The following is a 23,550-nucleotide window of genomic DNA, read 5'->3' as shown; positions in this document are numbered from 1 at the left end:
CTAGAGCTGGGCTCCTAAGGTGTGTGTGTGTGTGTGTGTGTGTGTGTGTGTGTGTGTGTGTGTGTGTGTGTGTGTGTGTGTGTGTGTGGTGGGGGTGGGGGGAGGCTTGGGCATAAATAGGGCTGTAGCTCACCTGGGTGTTAGGGTTTTGGTTGAATGGACAGAGGGAGTCCACGTGGATTGTACGGTTCTTGGCAGGTGCAGTCCGAAGGCCCTTGACAGTGGAGCAGAAATTGTCCTCCCCCCCATTGCCTCTTCCTCCTCCTCCTCCTCCCCCTCCTCCTCCTCCTCCCCCTCCTCCTCCTCCTCCCCCTCCCCGTCCCCCTCCCCTTCCTCCTCCTCCTCTCTTCTTCTTCTCCTCCTCCTCCTCCTTCTCTTTTCTTCTTCTTCTTCTTCTTCTTCTTCTTCTTCTTCTTCTTCTTCTTCTTCTTCTTCTTCTTCTTCTTCTTCTTCTTCTTCTTCTTCTTCTTCTTCTCTCCTCCTCCTCCTCCTCCTCCTCCTCCTCCTCCTCCTCCTCCTCCTCCCCGTCCCCCTCCCCTTCCTCCTCCTCCTCTCTTCTTCTTCTCCTCCTCCTCCTCCTCCTCCTTCTCTTTTCTTCTTCTTCTTCTTCTTCTTCTTCTTCTTCTTCTTCTTCTTCTTCTTCTTCTTCTTCTTCTTCTTCTTCTTCTTCTGCTGCTGCTGCTGCTGCTGCTGCTGCTGCTGCTGCTGCCCCATGGCCTTCTGTTTTGGAGCCATGGCTTTCCCTTAGATTGGGGGTGATGAGGGGGTGGGGGAGAGGGGCCTCTTCATGAAGCTACCACCAACTTGACCCACCCCAGCCTTGCCCTTTTTTTGGGGGGGGTAGCAGGTGTGTGTGTGGAGAAGAGTTTTCTCTACTTCCTGCTACCTAGATCCACCCCTTTTCCAGCCCTCTGTGCCCCAGATCTACTCCTTTCTCCAAGTCAGAAGCATCAGGTCAGGACCCATCCAGTCTTCCCATTCAATCAAGAAAGAAGAGGCTGTCTCCCTTCTCCTCCTCCAGATTTCCAGGGTGTCCTGGAGTGGGAGGAAAAGTTAAAGGAGAATCTCCCCTAGGCACTACCTCCTCCTCCCTGTTCCAGCCAGACACTCCCTCTTTTGTCAGGAAAGCTTGGGGACCTGGCTTGGTTGCTGGGCTGAGTCATGCCAGCCATGGGGAGATAGGCAGTACTTCTGGGTCAGATCGCCTTTTCCTAACCTACTTAAGAGATCTGGGGTGCCGGGCAAGGTTCCAGTGTGTTGGCTTGGTCCTGCAGAATGGCTATGGACAATCTCACAGGACAACTCACTGGGAGAGAGAGAGAGAGAGAGAGAGAGAGAGAGAGAGAGAGAGAGAGAGAGAGAGAAAGAGACACGGGGGGGGGGGGCGGGGAGAAACTGCTGTGTGCACCTCCCAAAGGGTCTGAAATCCTTCTCTAGCAACTTCCCACCCAACTTTTTGAGGCTGGGCTCAAAGAGGGAGTTCCCCAGAATGGGGAGGAAGAGGATCAGGAGGAGGATCAGGAGAAGGAGAGGAAGAGCTTGAGAGGGACAATGACCAGGGTGTAGAATTCCAGCTATTTGGCCACTAGTGGGGTGAGTCAGAGGCCCAGGCAGCCAGGCCCAAGTTGGTGGCCTGGTCCACAGATGAAGGGACACACCGTGGACATCTCCAAGGCCCAGGGCCGCTCCTGATGTTGCTGGTCAGTCCACTGCGTAGCAATCATTTCCCAATGACCTTGGCCTTCAGGTAGGGATTCTGGGTGGCCTCATTCCCTGGATCTCCATCCCCCCCCATCCCCCTGCCCCCCCATCCCGTCCCCCCCTTTTCCCTGGTCCCCGCCCTACAACACTTGGAAACTTGGAAACCCGCATCTCTGCGGCCTCCCAGCGGCCGCAGGGCGCAAGAGAAGAGAGTCTGGATCCAGGCTGCCAAGTCAGGCAGACGCACCACGCATGCGCCTCGGGGCTCCAGACGGAAGCGCTTGGGGAGAGGCTTTCCAGGGAGCCTATCAGAACACCGGTGGGCGTGGCCTCACGCGTCTGTCCTATGAGAGCTGGGGGGTGTGGCCGAATCGGCTGGAAGACCCAATGGAGATGAAGGAGGCGGGACCCGATGGAGCGTGGGAGCCAATCAGGGCGCGGGGTCTTGCCATGCGGCCCGAGGCGCAGCGGCCGCGTGAGTGCTCTGGCAGTGGCGGCGGCGCGCTGAGGCTGGGCGCATCATGTCTGCGGCGGCTGCAGCTCGGAAGCGGGGACGGTCGGGCTCGGGGGTGGGGGCCGCTGCGGGGGCCGGCAAACGGCGGAGAAAGGTGAGCATCCGGTGCTCTCCCAGGGCTGGTGTGGATCTTGGATCTCGTTTCCCGGGGCAGGCTGCTGGCCTTGGGGTCGGGGCCTCCTCCTGTTGGCCTCACTTGGCCCCGGGCCCGATCTTGGAACTGTGATCTTGGGGATCACAGTCATGAGCAGCCATGGCTTTGGGGGGGGGTCCCTGGGTCGATTCCGGGGTGGCCCACGACAGGGACGCATGTAATTTCCCAGGCCGAGTCTGCCGGGGACAGGGGCAAAGCCAAGGCCAAGGGTGGCGGCAGGATGAATGAAGAGATCTCCAGCGACTCCGAGACCGAGAGGTGAGCTGCTGCTGTTTGTCACCTGGTGCCAGGGGAAACTGAGGCCCAGGATGGTGAAATGGTGAGGCGGGACAGAGCTGGGCAGAGTGTGGGATTCTCTCTGGCCTTTATAGTGTCCAGAGTGTGGCTCTTGTTATTTTTTTTTTTTTAAATCTCCCCTTCCTACACATACATCCAGTCCCGGGACTTGAACTCAGGACCTGGGGGCGCAGTCCCTGAGCTTCTTTGGCTCAGGGCTGGCACTCGACGGCTTGAGCCCCAGAGCCACTTCTGGCTTTTTCTGTGTATGTGGTACTACGCAAGCACTCTACCACTAAGCCACCTTCGCAACCCTTTTGTTGTTTTCCTGAAGTGGCACAATTCCTAGGTTTTTGTGTGTGTGTCTCTCTCTTTTCTTTTAGACAGGGTCTTGTTCTGTAGCCTAGGCTGCCTTTACATTCATGAGCTTCCTGTCTTAGCTTCCCCCAGGCTGGGATGATAGGTAGCAACCACCATGTCTAGCGATTCTTGGGTTGTTGAGACAGGGTCTCAGCTGTGTTATCCTGAATGGCCTGGAGACCTGGATGAAGTCATCTTCCCACATCAGCTTCCTAAATAGGTGAAAATAGGGGAATGTGACATTGTCCATTGCATCCTTTCTGCCCTTTCCCATGCCAGGCACTGGCTTTACTATTGGGAACAGAGATGAACAGACACATGAAGAGGAAATGTGTTGGCTGGGCTCCGGTAACTCCCACCTGTAATCCTAGTGGTGAGAATTGCTGGATGAGCCCCTTAAACTCCCCTCTCCCTCCCTGCCTAAAGCCTGGCTTCGAAGAGGACAGAGGAGGAGGAGGAAGAGGAGCTGGAAGAGACCGCACAGGAGAAGAAGCTGCGCTTGGCCAAACTCTACCTTGAACAGCTCAGGCAGCAAGGTGAGTCCTGAGAACTGAGGATCCTGGTTTGAAACCTGCCCATTCCATAAAGAGACTCTTTATTTGCCATTAAACCAGCAAAAGGCTCAAGTTCAGATAGTGCTAGACTTGAACAAAAAGGCTAAGGGAAGCTGGAGGCTGGTGGCTCAGACCTGTCATCCTAGCTACTCAGGAGGCTGAGATCTGAGAATGGAGGTTCCAAGTCTGTGAGCCTCTTTTATCTCCAAAAACAAAGCTAAGGGACAGTGCCTACACCCTGAGTTCAAGCCCTAGTTAAAAAAATCCTTCCCCTTTACCACAGTAGCCTGAACTTCCTGCATGCCACAGCCATGTATTTGAGACCCAGCCTGGGGTGGGGTTAAGAAAGGCAAGAGAGACCCCCCCCCCTCCAGCCTTGGATTACATAGACTGGTGTGTATTTGCACAGAGGAGGAGAAGGCCGAGGCCCGGGAGTTTGAGGAGGACCAGGTGGCTGGGCGTCTGAAGGAGGATGTGGTAAGTGTTGGGGGGGCGGAAGGGAGGATAGGTTGGGGAAGGTTGGGAGAGGGGCTTGGTCCCACTCTCCTGGACCTCAACTCCTCGTCTCTCTCCATGTAGCTTGAACAGAGAGGAAGACTGCAGAAGTGCGTGGCACGGGAGGTAAGAGAGGGAAGAGCTTGGTAGGGGACACTGGGCTTATGGGGTCTTTGCTCTGCTACACAGCAAACGCATGAGCAGATATGGTGGAGTTAAAGGTTATTTTTTATGTGTGTGTTTTTGCACGTAGGGAGAGGGAGCGTGGCTAGCATTAGGACTTGAACTCAGGGCTAGGGCCCTATCCCTTATTCACTCAAGGCTGGTGCTCTACCACTTGAGCCACACCTTCGCTTCTGGCTTTTTGAGGGTTCCTTGAAGATAAGTCTCACGGACTTCCCTGGCCTGGGCTGGCTTCAAATCTGGATCCTCAGATCTCAGCCTCCTGAGTAGCTAGGATGACAGGCGTGAGCCACCAGCTCCTAACAGGGTTTAAGAGCCATATGCAGTAGCCTCCCCCCCCCTTTTTTTTTAACCAGTCCTGGGGCTTGAACTCAGGGCCTAGGTTAGCACTCTACTACTTGAGCCACAGCGTCACTTCCAGCTTTTTCTGTGTTATGTGGCACTGAGGAATCGAACCCAGAGCTCCACGCATGCTAGGCAAGCACTCTACCACTGAGCCACCTTCCCAGCCCCAGCCACCCATCCTTTATACCTATCCAGATCCAGACCCCAGACCCTGCTGCCATTCGAGTGCTGCGAGGTCACCAGCTCTCCATTACGTGTTTGGTTGTTACCCCTGATGACTCGGCCATCTTCTCTGCTGCCAAAGACTGCACCATCATTAAGTGTGAGTGACGGCTTGTGTGGGGTATCTGGATGGGGGGGGTTGGTCTGAGGAGAGGGGGCCTCGTCTTGACACACTGAACTGTGATAAGGAAAGCATGTAGAGGTAGATTTGCTACCAAAAGAGCCGTGGTGGCTTACACCTGTCACCCTAGCTACTCAGGAGGCTGAGATGTGAGGATCATGGTTCAAAGCCAGCCCAGGCAGAAAAGGCCCCATGAGACTCTTATCTCCAATGATCCACCAGAAAACCAGAAATGGCACTGTGGCTCAAAGTGGTAGAGCGCTCTCCTTGAGCTGAAGAGCTGAGGAACAGCACCCATGCCCCATGTTCATGTCCTGCCCAGGCTGGCTTCTAACCTTGATCCTCAGATTTCAGCCTCCTGAGTAACTAGAATGATAAGAGCAGCTTCATTTTCTTTTTAACTTTTCCCTTTTGTTTTTCTTCCCCTTCTCTTTTTTTTCCCTTCTCAAGAGTGGAGAGTGTGCTCTACCACTTGAGCCAAAGCGCTACTTATGGGTTTTTTGGTGGTTCATTGGAGATCAGAGTCTCATGAACTTTCCTGCCTGGGCTGGCTTTGAACTGTGATCTTCAGATCTCAGCCTCCTTAGTAGCTAGGATGACAGGTGTGAGTCACCGGCGCCCTACTCCTAAGCTTTCTTTTTGCTCAAGGCTAGCACTTTACCACTTGAGCCACAGCGCTCACTTGCAGCTTTTTCTGTTTTAAGTGGCGCTGAGGTAATCGAACCCAGGGCTTCAGGCATGCTAGGCAAGCACTCTACCACTAGGCCACCTTCCCAGCCCAGTGTAGAGCATTTTCTATAATCCAATTTCTACATTTATCCCTTGATAAAGGGATAGAGCTTTTTCCACCATCCCTTCTTGCTCTCCCAGATTTCCCATCTCTCTCTCTCTCTCTCTCTGTCTCTCCTCTGGGTTGCTAGGGAGCGTGGAGAGTGGACGGAAGTTGCACGTGATACCTCGAGCCAAGAAGGGTACAGAAGGGCAGCCAACTGGGCACAGTACCCATGTCCTGTGTATGGCCATCTCCTCCGATGGCAAGTACCTGGTAAGGCTGAGTTGGCACTGGGCATGTGGGGGGGGGCCAGGTGGGGAGAGGGGTGCTATGTACCTGTGGCCATTTTGTCCTGATCCCCACAGGCTTCTGGTGACCGCAGCAAACTCATCTTCATTTGGGAGGCCCAGAGCTGTCGTCACCTGTATACCTTCACAGGGCACCGGGACGCTGTGTCGGTGAGGATCTGGGGCCTTGCTTGGAGGGTGTTTAGTGGGGGACAGACTTCGGTTCCCATTCTCTGAGGGTTTTTGTAACTTCTTGTTGGTTGTGGGTTCTTGAACTCTGGGCCTGGGCGCTGTCCCTCAGCTCTTCAGCTCAGGGAGAGCGCTCTGCCACTTGAGCCACAGCGCCACGTCTGGTTTTCTGAGTGGTTCATTGGAGATCAGAGACTCATGGACTTTCCTGCCCAGACTGGCTTTGAACCACAATCCTCAGATCTCAGCCTCCTGAGTAGCTAGGATGACAAGGCGTGAGCCACTGGTGCCTGGCTTAGGCTGGCTTTGAACCGCGATCCTCAGATCTCGGCCTCCTGAGTAGCTAGGATGACAGGCGTGAGCCACACTGGCCCCTTCTGTCATTCCTTTGTCCCCACTCCCCCAGGGTCTGGCGTTCCGCAGGGGCACCCACCAGCTCTACAGCACGTCCCACGACCGCTCGGTGAAGGTGTGGAATGTGGCCGAGAACTCCTACGTGGAGACGCTGTGCGTGCAGGGCCGGGGGGGAGGGGGCAGAGGGAGCGTGGCTGGGCGGGCCTGGGTCTCAGCAGCATGACCTCTCCTCCTCTGCCCTCCCTGCTCCCCAGCTTCGGGCACCAGGATGCCGTGGCCGCACTGGACGCCTTGAGCCGGGAATGCTGCGTGACCGCCGGAGGCCGGGATGGGACTGTGCGCGTGTGGAAGATCCCCGAAGAGTCGCAACTCGTCTTTTATGGCCACCAGTAAGGTGGCCTGCCGCACCAGATGGGTTCTTGGGGGTGCAGGGCTGGGCCACGCCCCCTCAACGGCCTCTCTTCCCCAGGGGCTCCATCGACTGTGTCCACCTGATCAACGAGGAGCATATGGTGTCGGGCGCTGATGATGGGTAAGGGCTGGCTTTTGGGTAGGGCACCGGCCGCTCACGCCTGTCATCCTAGCTACTCAGGAGGCTGAGATCTGAGGATCGTGGTTTAAAGCCAGCCTAGGCAGGAAAGTCCGTGAGACTCTGATCTCCAATAAACCACAAGAAAAGAAGTGGCGCTGTGGCTCAAGTGGTAGAGCGCTTGCTTTGAGCTGAAGAGCTCAGGGACAGCGCCCAGGCCCAGAGTTCAAGCCCTACAACCGACAAAAAACACAACCAAACTGGCTCTTGGATGTCTGACCACTTGGGTTAGTCCTGAACTTGCTTTGTGTCATTTCCCCACTGTGGGAGCATGGGTAGTTTGATCTCTCTCGCTCCGTGCCTCTCTCTCTGTCCTGTCCCTCCTCCGCCACCCACTGATCACCCTCCCACCCCCAGCTCTGTGGCCCTGTGGGGTCTCTCCAAGAAGCGGCCGCTCGCCCTGCAGCGGGAAGCTCACGGGATACGGGGTGAGCCTGGGCTGGAGCAGCCCTACTGGGTGTCTTCAGTGACTGCGCTGCTCAACACAGACCTCGTAGCTACAGGCTCCCATGACTCCCGTGTACGTCTTTGGCAGTGCGGGGAAGGCTTCCGGCGATTGGACCACGTGTGTGACATCCCATTGGTGAGCGGGCCTTGATCTGACCTCTTGGTACCGCCCCCCCCCCCCCCGCCCTGGGAGCCCTGACAGGGATTTTGGACGACCAAGATCTTGGACGGTGGGCGATGTTGGGGGACACTGGTGGATTGGGGTGTTGGGATATCTCACCCCATCCTTTTTTATTTTTCCCCCATAGGTGGGCTTTATCAACAGCCTCAAGTTTTCCAGCACTGGGGACTTTTTGGTGGCTGGAGTGGGCCAGGAACACAGGTTTGTGATTTTTCCCTCCTTCCTTCTCTGCTCCTGACCCTGGATTGGGGGTTCAAGGCTGGGCAGCCCATGGAATAGGAAGAGAAAAGATCGTTGGCATTGGGTAGGAGTTGGGATAGTCCTGGGGCTTGAACTCAGGGCCTGGGCACTGTCCCTGAGCTGCTTTTTGCTCAAGGCTAGCACTCTACCACTTGAGCCACAGCGTCACTTTTGGCTCTTTGGTTATTTATTGGGATAAGAGTCTCCCAAACCGGGCTGGGAAGGTGGCTCCCTGGTAAGAGTGCTCACCCAGCATGCATGAAGCCCTGGGTTTGACACAGAAAAAAAGCCGGAAGTGGTGCTGTGGCTCAAGTGGTAGAGGGCTAGCCTGGAGCAAAAAGCAGCTTAGGGATAGTACATGGGCCCTGAGTTCAAGCCCTAGGACTGGCAAAAAAAAAAAAAAAGGCTCAGAAACTTTTCCTGCCCAGGCTGGACTCAAACCATGATCCTCAGATCTCAGCCTCCCAAGTAGCTAGGATGACAGGCCTGAGCTGCTGCTGTCCAGCTTACCTATCCCTTTCACCTCCTGCAGGCTTGGCCGATGGTGGCGACTCAAAGAAGCCCGGAACTCAGTGTGCATCATCCCCCTCCGCAGGACCTCCGTGCCCCCAGCCGCCGGCTCCTGACACCCTGTACCTCCTTATTTAAGTCCTGCCCAGGCCCTGCCCCTACTGTTTGTATTAAACGCCTCCCATTCTGAGGCCTTGTCTCTTGAAGCTTCTGGAAGGGAGAGGTGGTAGCAGGTGAATTGCGTTGGGGAAGGGCAGAGCTCTAATAGATTTTCAGCCCTCTGCTAGTCTCCGGGCCTTTAGTCTTTTCCAAAAGCACTTGCGGTGGCCAGGCGCTGGTGGCCCACACCTGTCATCCTAGCTACTCAGGAGGCTGAGATCTGAGGATCGCAGTTCAAAGCCAGCCCGGGCAAGGAAAGCCAGTGAGACTCTTATCTACCACCAGAAGACCAGAAGTGGCGCTGGGGCCCAAGTGGTAGAGCGCTCTCCTTGAGCTGAAGAGCTGAGGGACAGCGCCCAGGCCCAGAGTTCAAGCCCCATGATAGACAAAAAGGAACTCGGGGTGATCTCTCAGCTGGCTCCTCCCAGCTTCCTGTCCCCCCTCAGTGCTTGTCCTTCCATTCCCCCAGCCAAGAAGCCACAATTGTTTGTATCAGAGCTGGCACCACACGAGGCAGGGGGGGTGGGCAGAGGGTGCCCATGGGATCAAGCTGATGACAACTGGTCTACCTAGGGAACTGCTCCCTTCCTCACCCCTACCTCCCCCCCCCCCCAAGGTGAGAGTCTGGTGGGGTTCACTGTGTGGGGACAAGGTCAGAATTGGGAAGTTCCCTGTCCTAATACTGAATGACAGCCAGGGTGAATCCTAGATCAGAGCCAAGGACCCTGCTTAGAAAAATGTGTCAGAAGCCGGGCGCTGGTGGCTCACGCCTGTCATCCTAGCTACTCAGGAGGCTGAGATCTGAGGATCGCGGTTCAAAGCCAGCCCGGGCAGGAGAGACCATGAGACTCCTATCTCCAATAAACCACCAGAAAACCGGAAGTGGCGCTGTAGCTCAAGTGGTAGAGCGCTCGCCTTGAGCTGAAGAGCTGAGGGACAGCGCCCAGGCCTGGAGTTCAAGCCCCATGACCGACAAAAAAAAAAAGAAAATGTGTCAGAGAAATGCTTTCCTCCTGACCACCAGTTAGGCAGTCACTCCTGATGTAGGGTAAAGCCCCAGAGAGGAGGGAGAGGAGGGGTGCAGGGGTGGGGCTGAGGCTCTTTGGTTTCTGCGGGACAATGAGCAGGTTGTGTGTGTGTGGGGGGGGGAGAGGAGACAATGAACAGGGTGTGTGTGTGTGTGTCTTTGTTCATGTTCGCACATGCATGCATGCTGGTCCTGGGGCTTGAACTCAGGACAATGAATAGGGGTGTGTGTGTGTGTGTGTGTGTGTGTGTGTGTGTGTATGTGTTCATGTTCGCACATGCATGCATGCTGGTCCTGGGGCTTGAACTCAGGGCCTGGGCACTGTTCCTGAGCTTTTGCTCAAGACTAGTAGCTCTACCACTTGAGCCTTGAACACTACTTTTGGTTTTCTTGTGGTTTATTGGCAATAAGAGTCTCACAGACTTTGCTGCCCAGGCTGACTTTGAACCAAGATCCTCAGTTCTCAGCTTCCTGAGTAGCTAGGATGACAGGCATGAGCCACCGGTGCCCAGCTTGGCTTTTTCTGTTTATATAGTACTGAGGAATCAAACTCAAGGTTTCATCTATGCTAGGCAAGCACTCTACCACTAAGCCAATGTGAGATTTCCCTTAAAAAAAAAAAAAAAAAACTGGACTAGGAATGTAAAAAAACAAACAACTGGGAATGTGGCTTAGTGGTACAGTGCTTGTCTAGCATGCATGAAGCCCTGGGTTCAATTCCTCAGTCCCACACACAGAAAAAGCTGAAGTGGTGCTGTGGCTCAAGCGGTAAGAGCGCTAGTCTTTAAAACAGTATATGAGTACAAGGTGTCTGATAACATTGTTATCCACCTCTCCTAACCCATCCCTTCTCTCACTTTTTTTCTTTAATTGAGATTAGGTGATTACATAAATTTCACATACTTCATAGGGGAATGGTCATACTTAAAGTTACAAACACATTTTAACCTTCACAAGGCAAATTGTCATTATCATGTTCTACACAGTTGGTGACTTCTATAAGCTTTGACAATACTAATTATTTCTTCCCCATCAGGTGATGTTTCCATTTCTTTCCTTTTGCTTAGTGTAGTCTGTTCCGTTTTTTCCTCTCATTCCTCCCTTCCCATCGCTGTCTTTGGGTTGCTTAGTTCTTTTCCTTCTATGTCCAGTGCAGCTGTTGGGCCCCTTTGTTGTGTGTAATTCTGTTTCCCACTTATTCTGTTTCTTCTTCTTTGCGTGCATTTCTCTACCATATATATATATATATATATATATATATATATATATGTATATATATATATATATGTATATATATATATATATATATATATTTATGGGTCAAGAACATGGAGTCATTTAGCAATGATAACGACAAAACGAATGGCTGTCCTTTGTTTCTTGAGTCCTGTTTGTCATATCTTCGTGCATTTTGGCTTTAGCATGCACATATCAGGGAGACCATATGCTGTTTGTTTGTTTCTTTTTTTTTTTTTGCCAGTCGTGGGGCCTGAACTCTGGGCCTAGGCACTGTCCCTCAGCTCTTTAGCTTAAGGCTAGCGCTCTACCACTTGAGCCATAGCGCCATTTCTGGCTTTTTCTGCTTATGTGGTGCTGAGGAATGGAACCCAGGGCCTCAGGCATGCAAGGCAAGCGCTCTACCACTGAGCCACCTTCCCAGCCCCCTGTTTGTCTCTTTGTTCTTGGCTTACTTGGCTCAAAATAATTTAGAGCACTAGTCTTGAGCAAAAGGAGGCTCAGGGACAGCGCCCAGGCCCAGAGTTCAAGCCCCATAACTGGACCCCCTCCAAAAAAAAAAAAAAAAAAAAAAGAATCTCAATGGACTTGGCTGCCCAGGCTGGCTTTGAACCGCCAGAGCTTAGCTAGAGGCTGACAGAGGGCCTGGGACCCTCCTCTCCACCTGACCCGGAGCTGATCATGTATGGTGACACTTGGGACAGCTGCTAGCTCTTCTCCATCAGCTCCTTTGTCCCGCCTCTTCCGGTCTAATTCACCAATCACAGTTCTGTTGCATTTCCAGGCCCCTCCCCTCTTTAATTTCCCCAACCCTCTATCTGGTTGCTGTCCAGTTCTTAGTGCTGAACTCCATCTCTACAAAGCCCAGTCACTTCCTGCTCACCTCTCCCCCTTCCCCCCCCCCCACCTTGTACGGGGACATTGGGCACTGTAAGAGTAAATAAAGACAGGCCCTGCCCCCAAGGAATGGGGGAATGGTCTTTAGAAATCTCTAGGGAAGCAATCTGGCTCAATTTTACATAATCAAATCCATCCGTTCATTCAGTGAGCAGTTCTTTTAGTGTTTGCTAGGTGCAGAGTTTAACTTGTAGAGACAAGAATGAGGAAAATCAGGACTGGAAATATGGCTCAAGTGGAAGAGTGCCAGCATTAGCAAAAAAGTTTAAGGGACAAACTGGTCCTTATGGGCTCACACCTGGAATTCTAGCTACTCAGGAGCTGAGATCTGAGGATTGAGGTTCAAAGCCAGCCCAGGCAGGAAAGTCTGTGAGACTCTTACTAATCCCAGAAAAAGCTGGAAGTGGTGCTGTGGCTCCAAGTAGTAGAGCACTAGCCTTGAGCAAAAGAAGCTCAGGGACAGCGCCCAGGCCCTGAGTTCAAACCCTAGGACTGGCAAAAAAAAAAAAAAAAAGGGACAGTGTCCAGTCCTTGAGTCCATACCCCAGTACTAGCACTACTAGTATTACTGCAGAAGAGTACCTGCCTATCAGTCATGAGGCCTTGAGTTCAAACACAGTAATGCTAGAGGGGAAAAAATATCTTGGATATACTTCCTTATCAGTAATATGTTATTATTTTTAATAGTAATATTATGTAATATCTTAATGTAATTATGTAATATCTAAGTTATAAAGGCACTGAACATCACTAAATCAATTCCCTATTAATGGATATTAAAATTTTGCCATTAAAAGCTATTACCAATGACTGGCTACCTTTTTTTTTTTTCTTTTGTCAGTTCTGAGACTTGAACTCAGGGCCTGGGCTGCTTTTATTTATTTCCTTGTCGATCATGGGGCTTGAACTCTGGGTGCTATCCCTGAGCGTTTCAGCCCAAGGTGAGTGCTGTACCACTTGAGCAACAGTGCTACTTCTGGCTTTCTGGTGGTTCATTGGAGATCAGAGTCCCACGGACTTTCCTGCCTGGGCTGGCTTTGAACCATGATCCTCAGATCTCAGCCTCCTGAGTAGCTAGGATGACAGGTGTGAGCCACTGGCCCCTGGCCTTTGAACTTCTTTTACTCAAGACTAGAACTCTACCACTTGAGCCACAGCACCACTTCTGGTTTTTCTGTCTTTATGTACTGAGGAATTGAACCCAGGGCTTCATGCATGCTAGGCAAGCACTCTACCATTGAGCCACATTCCCAGCCCTGGCTATCTTTATATACCTTCAACTCAATGGACTGATACTTCTGGTAACTTGGCTTTCAGGCCAAATCTTTGCCCATTTATGGTAGAAAAGAATGAGTAATTGTTATTTTTCCCCCCTTGGGAGCCATCTTGATGTTCTTTTTTTTTTGTTTGTTTGGTCCAGTCGTGGGGCCTGAACTCTGGGCCTGGGCGCTGTCCCTCAGCTCTTCAGCTCAAGGCTAGCGCTCTACCACTTGAGCCACAGCGCCACTTCTGGCTTTTTTTCTTTTTGCTTATGTGGTGCTGGGGAATGGAACCCAGGGCCTCAGGCATGCAAGGCAAGCGCTCTACCACTGAGCCACCTTCCTAGAGCCCCCGTCTTGGTGTTCTGTGTCATAGTTGTTCTTATGACATCATGGGTCTCCTTGCTCTCCTCTCTCTCCGTCCCGTGCCAAGACTAAAGGAACAGAAACCCGAGGGGATTTGAACCATCTATGCCCATTACACGTGTGACCAATGGTGAGTGAGGGAGAGGCAGACTTAGCAGCTTTGGGGAGAGAGAGAGAGGGCTTTGTGAAGCCCTGGGAGGGAGCTGGGGATGTGATGGAGGTGGACAATGGCCTCACTATTCCCCCCACACACAACTATTGATTGTAGGGGGTAGGTCAACTTGAAAGAAAAGATGTTAATGAACCTTCTCAGCAGGAAGAGTCAACTGGTCTACCCAAAGCCTCAGAGAAGCAGTTGAAGGTAGGAGGAGCCATGGCTCTGGGGCCGTGGAGTTTGTGCCTGATGCCCTTTGCATGGTCCTGAGCTAACAACAGAAATAAACAAACACATGCTGGGTGCTGGCGGCTCACATCTGTCAATCTAGCTACTCAGGAGGCTGAGATCTGAGGATCACGGTTCAAAGCCAGTCCGGGCAGGAAAGTCTGTGAGACTCTGATCTCCAATGAACCACCAGAAAACTGGAAGTGGCACTGTGGCTCAAGTGGTAGAGCGCTAAGCTTGAGCTGAAGAGCTGAGGGACAGCGCCCAGGCCCAGAGTTCAAGCCCCACAACTGACCAAATGAAAAAGAAATACCCCAGGTATGTTTCTTTCTTCTTTTTCTTTTTCTTTTTGGTGGCAGTCCTGGGGGCTTGAACTCAGGAGCCTCGGCACTGTCCCTGAGCTCTTATGCTCAAGCCTAGAGCTCTACCTAGAGCTCTATCACGTGAGTCAGAGCTTCATTTCCACCTTTTTCTTGCTGCTTCATTGGAGAGAAGAGTCTCATGGGCTTTCCATCCCTGTGGGGCTGGCTTTGAACCGTGATCCTCAGATCTCAGCCTCCTGAGTCGCTAGGATGACAGGCGTGAGCCACCGGCGCTGGGCTTGTCTCTCTCTCTCTCTTCTTCTTCTTGCAAGTACCCAGAGGAGCAGGAAGAAAATACACCAGTGGTAAAGATTCAGGCTTGGTGGAGGGGAGTCCTGGTCTGCCGGACGCTACTACATGCAGCACTCAGGGCCTGGATTATCCAGAGCTGGTGGCGGATGGTGCTGTTGAAACTCACGGAGAAGAGGCGACAGGTGATCCTGAGGACATTCTCTCGGGAGGAGTGGGCAGCGGTCAAGCTACAGTCGTGGGTCCGCATGTGGAGTGTCTGCCAGCGCTATCGTCGGCTGCTCCAGGCTGTACGCATCATCCAGGCCTATTGGAGGTGTCATGCCTATGCATCTCGGGGTGCCATCAAAGGTCACTATCGGATCTCGGACAATCATCTGCAGCTCAAGTTGGAGATCTTGCTGGGTTCGGGGTCTTGCATGGTGTCTGAGTGTATTCCCCTCCCCATAAAGCAGTGAAGGGGGCATTTTGTAGACTTTTGTTTCACAAGTGTCAAGGCAGAGTAAGTCATAGGAAAGACTTAGCATCCCGCGCAGTACCAGCTCTGAGGAACTGGGCCACGCTGGGATTCTATCTTCTTGCCCTGCTAGGGCTAAATCTTCCTCCTTTGCTTCTCCTCCTGTTCCTTTCTTCCTTCTTCCTATTCTCCCCTGCCCCTTTTTTTCTTTGCTGCTGCTGTTGGTTGTGGGGCTTGAACTCTGGGCGCTGTCCCTCAGCTCTTCTGCTCAAAGCTAGCGCTCTACCGCTTTGAGTCACAGCGCCACTTCCGGTTTTCTAGTGGTTCATTGGAGATGAGAGTCTCACCGCCTTTCCTGCCCAGGCTGGCTTTGAACCAAGATCCTTAGAGCTCAGCTTTCTGTGTAGCCAAGACTATAGGCATGAGCTATCAACCTCTATCTTCCTTTTTGTGCTAGTACGAAGGATTTAGAATTTTCCTTTGGGTTTTTCCCCCCCCTTAAGGCTGGTGCTCTACCACTTGAGCCACATTTCCACTCTGATTTTTTGTCAGTCATGAGGCTTGAACTCTGGGCCTGGGTGCTGTCCCTCAGCTCTTCTGCTCAAGGTGAGAACGCTCTACCACTTGAGCCACAGCGCCACTTCTGGCTTTTTCTGCTTATGTGGTGCTGAGGAATCGAACCCAGGGCCTCATGCATGCAAGGCAAGCGCTCTACCACTGAGCCACCTTCCCAGCCCCCACTTCTGATTTTTTGTCTGCTGGTTAATTGGAGAGAAGAATCCTCTCAGAGTTTTCAGCCCAGGCTGACTTTGAACTTCCATCCTCAGATCTCAGCCTCCTGAGTAGCAAGGATTGGAGGTATGAACCACCAGTGCCTGGCTTCCTGTATACATTTTCTTGTTTGATTTTCAGAGATGTCTTAGGCAGGAGTGACAGGGCCTGTTACACTCCTACTAAGATATTGCTGACGCACTGAGACCCGTCCTCCTCCTCCCCGCTCTCTTGCCCCCCCCCCCACTCTGAAATCTATGGGTAAGGATTGTGGTGCTCACCAGTAGACTAAGGGAGAAGTCGTCAACAAAAATGAGCTCCCAATCGGTCTCACTGCTGTCATCCTAGCTACTCAGGAGGCTGAGATTCTGAGGATTGTGGTTCGAAGCCAGCCTAAGCAGGAAAGTCCACGATACACTTGCGCTAATTAGCCACACTTGTTTCTAACTAATCCTCCACAAAGACAAAAGGCGCTGTTGGCTCAAAATGGTAAAGTGCTAACCTTGAGCAAAAGAAGTGCGGAGACAATACACAGGCTCTGAGTTCAAGCCCAAGGACAGACACACACACAAAAATAATACAAATAGATGCAGTGACTAGCAGATAGAACATTCAAAGTGTGCATGAAGCCAGGCTCCCGTGGCTCACGCCTGTCATCCTAGCTGCTCAGCAGGCTGAGATCTGAGGATCGAGGTTCAAAGCCAGCCTGGGCAGGAAATTCCATGAGACTCTGATCTCCAATGAACCACCAGAAAACCGGAAGTGGCGCTGTGGCTCAAGTGGTAGAGTGCTCACCTTGAGCTGAAGAGCTGAGGGACAGCGCCCAGGCCCAGAGTTCAAGCCCCACAACTGACAAAAAAAGTGTCCTTGACAAAGATGAAGGCAACCAGCCACTGGGTTTAAAGCATGAATGAATTTCCCAGAGCCTAAGGGGACTCATGTGACCTCAGAAGATGAAGAAAACCAGATAGGGTGCCACAGATCACAGCACAATGTCATAACTGATCAAATACTTAGGCAGTTCAAGAGGAAACGAAATCAACATATTACATACAAGGGAATAAGTTGACATCCACCTTTTCACCACTGTGAACAAGAACAGGGAAACACCCCAGCTTCTGAAAATAAAATCTGAGCCCCAATAGTTAGTTACTTTTTTTTTTTTTGTCAGTCATGGAGCTTGAACTCTGGGCCTGGGCGCTGTCCCTCAGCTCTTCAGCTCAAGGTGTGTGCTCTACTCCTTGAGCCACAGTGCCCACTTCTGGTTTTCTGGTGGTTCATTGGAGATAAGAGTCTCATGGACTTTCCTGTCCAGGCTGGCTTTGAACATTGATTCTCAGATCTCAGCCTCCTGAGTAGCTAGGATGACAGGTGTGAGCCATGGGTGCCTGGACTACATTTTAAAATAATATGTCATCCAGGTTACCTGGGCCAAGGAGAAGATGTTTTTATGAATTCTAAGCTTTGTCTGAGAGTGTTTCTGGGAAGTTAACTCCATGACAATAAGCAAACAAAACCATGTCAGCACTGGTGGCTCCTATATGTAATCCTAGCTGCTTAAGAGGCTGAGATTTGAGAACCAAGGTTCAAAACCAGCCTGGCCAGAAAGCTGGAAATAGATGTGTGGCTCAAGTGGTAGAGCACTAAAAAGCTATGGGACTGAGTTCAAGATCTACCACCATCACAAATAAGTACAAATATAAAACTCTTAAAATACTGTACAAAAGTAGAAAAGAAATAGGTTTCCATGTTGCTATAATATGGTATTTATATAATCTCTACTCAAAAAAAAATCCAAGAGGGCTGGGAAGGTGGATCAGTGGTAGAGCACTTGCCTTGCATGCATGAGGCCCTGGGTTTGATTCCTCAGCACCACATAAGCAAAAAGAAAAAAGCCAGAAGTGGTGCTGTGGCTCAAGTGGTAGAGCACTAGCCTTGAGCTGAAGAGCTGAGGGACAGCGCCCAGGCCCAGAGTTCAGGCCCCACGACCAGACCCCCTCCCCCCCAAAAAAATCCAAGAGCATAACCAAGCAGTAATGTGTACAAATGCAAACAGATTCCACTAAAATTTATTGTCATAACCAAGATTATTTTCCCTCCCCAAATAGGAATATTTCCATAAAATATACATCCTATCTCAGATGATAGCAATATAGAAAGTTGCTGGAAGCAACAGGTAGGGAAAAGGAAATTTGGCTTAAGATTTTTTTTGGGGGGGGGACTGGCTTGGGGCATTAGGGATACTTATTTGTTCAGCCTGCAAAAATATCTGCTACAATTTAAATAGAAGTACTCAAGGAAGAAGAGAGATATTGTCACAGAAGTTCCAATAGATAGCTCATAGAAGTCAGACAGATTAGAGGTTCATTTACACATCACGTTAAACAAGGCTGAGCCAGGTGTGGCAATGCATACCTGTAATTCCAGCACTCTCAAAAGCTGTGGTAGGCCGGGCGCCGGTGGCTCACACCTGTCAACCTAGCTGCTCAGGGAGGCTGAGAACTGAGGATTCAGGTTCAAAGCCAGCCTGGGACAGGAATCTGTGTGCGATTCTCCAACCACGCAAAAGCTAGAATTAGAGGCGTGGCTCAAAGGATAGAGTGCCAGCCTTGACTTGGAAGACAGCCTAGTTCCTACATCATAAGTGCTCTTATGATGTCACCACTTTCCCCTGCCCACTGGTTCTGTGGGAGAGGAGACCAGAAGACCGAAGGGTGATGTGAACATCTAGGCTGTAACTATGGGTAATTGGGGAGTTCCATACTAACCTATCAACTCAAGAATGTCCCATACTTTTTAAAATTGGCCAAGAAACCAGGCCCCATTGGCTCACGCCTGTCATCCTAGCTACTCAGGAGGCTGAGATCTGAGGATCCTTGTTCAAAGCCAGCCCAGGCAGGAAAGTCCGTGAGACTCTGATCTCCAATGAACCACCAGAAAAGTAGACGGTGGAGCTGTGGCTCAAAGTGGTAGAAAAAGTTCAGGGACAGCACCCAGGCCCTGAGTTCAAGCCCCGTGACTGACCTCTCCGTCCCTCCCCCCCAAAAGAAACCATCTTCGAGAAAGAATAAGTTTCCCCTAGTAACTGGGAGTGGGGATTCCCCCACCTAGAAAAGGCCAGAAAGGTGTCTCAATCCCACAGCTAGTGCTAGGCTGAGTACTCTTTTTTGTTGTTGGTCGTGGGGCTTGAACTCCAGGCTTGGGTGTTGTCCCTGAGCTCTTCAGCTCAAGGAGAATGCCCTGCCGCTTGAACCACAGCTCCACTTCGTTTTTCTGGTGGTTCATTGTTAGATAAGAGTCTCTCAGCTTTTCCTGCGCAGGCTGGCTTTGAATCGTGATCCTCAGATCTCAGCCTCCTGAGTAGCTAGGATGACAGGCGTGAGTCACCGGCGCCTGGCTAGGCTGAGCACTCTTGCCTTCTCCTATGATACTTTTCTTCATGAACTTGAAGTGCTGAAAGATGGGGAAGAACTCTTCTATCATCCAAGAAAATGAGGGTCGTGTACTTGGTGGCATTTCAGCTATTCAAGAGGCTGAGATTTGACACTTGCTATTCAAAGCCAGCCCAAAAACAGACCAAACTGTGAGGGTCTTATCTCCAATGAACTAGCAAAAAAAAAGCTGAAAGTGGGGTTGTGACTCAAGTGGTAGAGCACCAGCATTGAGTGAAAACGCAAGAGGGTGAAGTCCTCAGTTTAAGCCTCTATGCACGTACACACACACACACACACACACACACACACACACACACACACACACCACACACACACACACACACACACACACACAGAAATAATGAAGTAATGAATGCTGGTTCTAAACCAGGTTCTAAACCATATCTTAGTGGGTTCACATGTGTGTTTCCTGGAAGCCTGCTGGTTTTTGTTTTTGTTTTGTTTTGTTGTTGGTCGTGGGGCTTGAACTCTGGGCCTGAGTGCTGTCTCAAGGCGAGCGCTTTACCACTTGAGCCACAGCGCCACTTCTGGTTTTCTAGTGGTTGATTGGAGATAAGAGTCTCACAAACTTTCCCTGCCCAGGCTGGCTTTGAACCGCGATCCTCAGATCTCAGCCTCCTGAGTAGCTAGGATGACAGGCGTGAGCCAACGGCACCCGGCCTCTGTTTGTTTTTTGTGCCACTACCGGGGCTTGAACTCATCCTGGGTGCTCTCCCTTAGGCTTTTTTTGTTTTAATTTTTAATTTCAATTTTTTTTTTTTTTGCTCAAGACTGGTGCTCTCCCACTTCAGCCACAGCTCCACTTCTACTTTTTGGTGGTCATTTGGAGAGAAGAGTCTCACGGACTTTTATACCCAGACTTTTATATCTCAGAGATCTCGGCTTTCTGGGATGACAAAGATGTGAGCTACCAATGCTGGGCCTCCTGGAGTTTGGGGTTTGCTCAGAGCTAAGCTGAGCGAGGAAAGGGTTTCCTGCTCCTCGATCAGGGATCCTAGCGGACATCACCCTGAGTTTCCTGCACCCTCAGCATTATTCCAATGTTGTTTTTCTCTCTTGCAAGTCAAATTCCCACCAGAGAGGACCATCATGACCAAAGACTCTGCAGCTGTGGCCCTCCAGGCATGGTGGCGGGGCACCCTGGTACGGCGTACACTGTTGCACGCGGCCCTCAGGGCTTGGATCATCCAGTCCTGGTGGAGGTTAACCCTGTCCAAAATGATAACCCAAAGGATGAGGATGGAGCTGGAGATCTACACGTGGAAAGAATGGGCGGCGGTGAAGCTGCAGTCCTGGGTTCGAATGTGGCGTATCCGTCAGCGCTACTGCCGCCTGCTGAATGCAGTCCGCATCATTCAGGTGTACTGGCGCTGGCATAACTGCCACAGCCGGGGCTTTATTCAAGGCAACTATGAGATCAAAGAAAACCGCTTGAGTATTCAATTGCAAATCTCTTTGGGTGCCCAGGCTTGCAAAGTACAACAATGCGTAGCCCTTCCAATAAAGGAGTAATCAGGTCTGCTACCTATCGGTCTCTCTCTCTCTCTCTCTCTCTCTCTCTCTCTCTCTCTACCACTTTGGGACACAGTGCCACTTCCGGTTTTCTGGTGGTTCATTGGAGATCAGAGTCTCACTGACTTTCCTTTCCCTGGGCTGGCTTTGAACAGAGATCCTCAGATCTCAGCCTCCTGAGTAGCTAGGATGACAGGCGTGAGTCACCAGTGTCCAGCTGCAGTCTCTGTTTTGACAACTGAGTGACATATGGTCATTGTCAGTCCGATCTGGGGGTCCCCTGGAAACAGTGGGAAATCTCCCCAAAGTTCCCTCTAAAAGAGAAGGATTAGCCCCCAGCCTGAGATCAACATGATACGGAAGACTAGGTTTGCAGGGCACTGGTGGCTCACGCCTGTATTCTTAGCTACTGAGGAAGCTGGGATATGAGGATCACCGTTCAAAGCCAGCCTGGGCAGAAATGTCTGTAAAACTTTTCTTTTGATTGGTCCTGGGGCTTGAACTCAGGGGTCTGGGCTCTGTCCTGGTGCTCTTACTGAAGGCTAGCACTCTACCACTTTGAGCCACAGTGCCACTTCTAGTTTTCTAGTGGTTTACTGGAGATAAGAGTCTCATGGAGGGGCTGGGAAGGTGACTCCGTGGTAGAGTACTTGCTTGGGTTCAATTCCTCAGCACCACATAAGCAGAAAAAGCCAGAAGTGGCGCTGTGGCTCAAGTGGTAGAGCACTCGCCTTGAGCTGAAGAGCTGAGGGACAGCGCCCAGGCCCAGAGATCAAGCCCCACGACCTAGAAAAAAAAAAGAAGTTGAGGGACATTGTTCAGACCCTGAGTTTCAGCCCCAGGACTGGTGTGTGCACCACACACACACACACACACACACACACACCAAACAAAACCCAGAAGACCAGCTTAGACCTTTACTGGGGATGGAAGGCCCAATGGCCTCCTTCTTGCCAGCCCTTAGTTGTTGACGATCTCGATGTGGAACTGCAAGTGAGTGGCGGTGATCACGCAGTGAGCACGGAGGAAAGAACACATCTGGCAATTGTGGCATTGCCAGTGGCCTCGGATGACATAGATGGCGTTGAGCACCTGGCAGTATCTCCAGTGCACGCGCCACATGCGGACCAGAGACTGGAGCTTCACTATCGCCCTCTCCTGGCTGGCGTAGGAAATGAGGTTCTCCCGCCGCTTCTTCTCCAGCATCCTCAGGAGAATCAGCCTCCACCAGCATTGAATGACCCAAGCCCTGAGGGCCGCGTGCAGCAGGGCCCGGCGCACCAGGGTGCCCCGCCACCAGGCTTGGATCTGAATGGCTGCATTTCTTTCCTTCTTAAGATTTTTCTGGAACAGAGTCAGAATCTTCCATGTACACAGGCGAACGTGGGAGCGGGGATGTGGAGGGCAATGGATGGGGTTGGGAGAGAATGCTAGAAGGGATGATCTGGAAGGGCTGGGAAGGTGGCTCAGTGGTAGAGTGCTTGCCTTGCATGCATGAGGCCCTGGGTTCGATTCCTCAGTACCACAGACACAGAAAAAGCTGCAAATGGTGCTGTGGCTCAAGGGGTAGAATACCAGCCTTGAGCAAAAAAGAAACTTAGGGACAGTGCCCAGGCCCTGGCCAATAATATATATATATATATATATATATATATATAAATAATATATATAATATATATAATATATAATATATATTATATATATATTATATAATATATATATTATATATATATATATATATGGGACAGCTCTTAGATTCTAAGTTCAAGTCCCAGTATCTCCACCCCCTCCCCCACATACAGAGATATTATATTGGCATGTTGAATTGAAACCTCCTAAAGATAATACAAAATAATTGAATTCAGGGCCAAGGTCTCCCTCAGCCTTGGTGCTCAAGGATGGCTCTTTTTTATTTATTTATTTTTTTGTCAGTTGTGGGGCTTCAACTCTGGGCCTGGGCGCTGTCCCTCAGCTCTTCAGCTCAAGGCGAGCGCTCTACCACTTGAGCCACAGCGCCACTTCCGGTTTTCTGGTGGTTCATTGGAGATCAGAGTCTCATGGACTTTCCTTGCCCGGGCTGGCTTTGAACTAGGATCCTCAGATCTCAGCCTCCTGAGCAGCTAGGATGACAGGCGTGAGCCATCAGCACCAGGCTCAACCATTTTTGTTTATGCTACAAACCAAACCAAAACAGATCCAGAGAACCAGGGATTAGAAAGAGACCCAGGAAAACCTGTGTGAATGACAGGGCTCAAGTGCTCTTAACCATATGGACTTCCACTCACCTTTGCTTTCTTCTTTTGTATAGGCTGATTTTCTGGACCTATTTTTTCTTCTTCATCATGGAGTATAACTAAAATTAAAGTGTTCTTGGTCTGTCATTAGATGTAACAAGAAGTGCATAAATGAGTTGACCGTCGGTTCTTGGTAGGATTCTGTACAAAGGCATGTACTGCTTTTGTATTGCTAGCTCCCCCATCTCCCAGACCTGTGGTGATATTTGGGGTGCCACCCAGCACATCCCCCCCCATGCCCACCAGGTACACCCAGCTATATCTCTTACGCAAAATCGAAGCCTCATGGCTTATTTCTAGATGGTTCATTACTCCTGCTTTCTTTGCTTCCCAGAGCCTGGCATGAGGCCAGTATAAGTGAAGGGAAAACTATGAATTCATAATCTCATTATGACATAAGGGTTAGGATGGGGTTTGTGTGTGTGTGTGTGTGTGTGTGTGTGTGTGTGTGTGTGTGTGTGTGTGTGTGTGTATGTACTGGTCCTGGGGCTTGAACTCAGGGCCTGAGTTCTGTCCCTTGATCTATTTGCTTAAGGCTAGCTCTCTACCACTTGAGCCACAGCTCTACTTCTGTATTATTATTTTTGGGGGAGGTCCGGTCGTAGGGCCTGAACTCTGGGCCTGGGGCGC

At 51.1% G+C, this 23,550-nt stretch overlaps 4 protein-coding genes across 4 annotated transcripts; 3 read left to right on the top strand and 1 right to left on the bottom strand.

Moving 5' to 3' along the window:
- Positions 1–2,215: 2,215 nt before the first annotated feature.
- Positions 2,216–8,775, top strand: LOC138815952 (U3 small nucleolar RNA-interacting protein 2). Its single transcript, XM_070005361.1, has 14 exons — positions 2,216–2,309; positions 2,539–2,627; positions 3,432–3,541; positions 3,969–4,036; positions 4,139–4,180; positions 4,778–4,904; positions 5,846–5,970; positions 6,063–6,155; positions 6,580–6,680; positions 6,782–6,916; positions 6,997–7,059; positions 7,474–7,699; positions 7,872–7,945; positions 8,517–8,775. Exons 1-14 carry the CDS (start codon positions 2,223–2,225, stop codon positions 8,608–8,610), a joined length of 1,434 nt encoding a protein of 477 aa, XP_069861462.1. The 5' UTR covers positions 2,216–2,222; the 3' UTR covers positions 8,611–8,775.
- Positions 8,776–14,580: 5,805 nt separating this feature from the next.
- On the top strand, positions 14,581–14,889 carry LOC138815911 (IQ domain-containing protein F1-like). The gene has a single exon (XM_070005291.1). It carries the CDS (start codon positions 14,581–14,583, stop codon positions 14,887–14,889), a length of 309 nt encoding a protein of 102 aa, XP_069861392.1.
- Positions 14,890–20,203: 5,314 nt separating this feature from the next.
- Positions 20,204–20,626, top strand: LOC138815910 (IQ domain-containing protein F5-like). The gene has a single exon (XM_070005290.1). The coding sequence runs from the start codon at positions 20,204–20,206 to the stop codon at positions 20,624–20,626; it is 423 nt and encodes a 140-aa protein (XP_069861391.1).
- Positions 20,627–21,536: 910 nt separating this feature from the next.
- LOC138815893 (IQ domain-containing protein F2-like) lies at positions 21,537–23,278 on the bottom strand. The gene is made up of 3 exons (XM_070005276.1): positions 23,190–23,278; positions 22,912–23,001; positions 21,537–21,970 (listed from the first exon to the last, which is right to left on the bottom strand). Exons 1-3 carry the CDS (start codon positions 23,205–23,207, stop codon positions 21,587–21,589), a joined length of 492 nt encoding a protein of 163 aa, XP_069861377.1. The 5' UTR covers positions 23,208–23,278; the 3' UTR covers positions 21,537–21,586.
- Positions 23,279–23,550: the final 272 nt, after the last annotated feature.

Source organism: Dipodomys merriami, unplaced genomic scaffold (assembly GCF_024711535.1).
Source record: "Dipodomys merriami isolate MVZ:Mamm:240054 unplaced genomic scaffold, mDipMer1.0.p SCAF_68, whole genome shotgun sequence".
Lineage (NCBI taxonomy): Eukaryota > Metazoa > Chordata > Mammalia > Rodentia > Heteromyidae > Dipodomys > Dipodomys merriami.
Note: the sequence above shows the minus strand (reverse complement) of the source record. Positions and strands in the feature narration are given on the sequence as shown.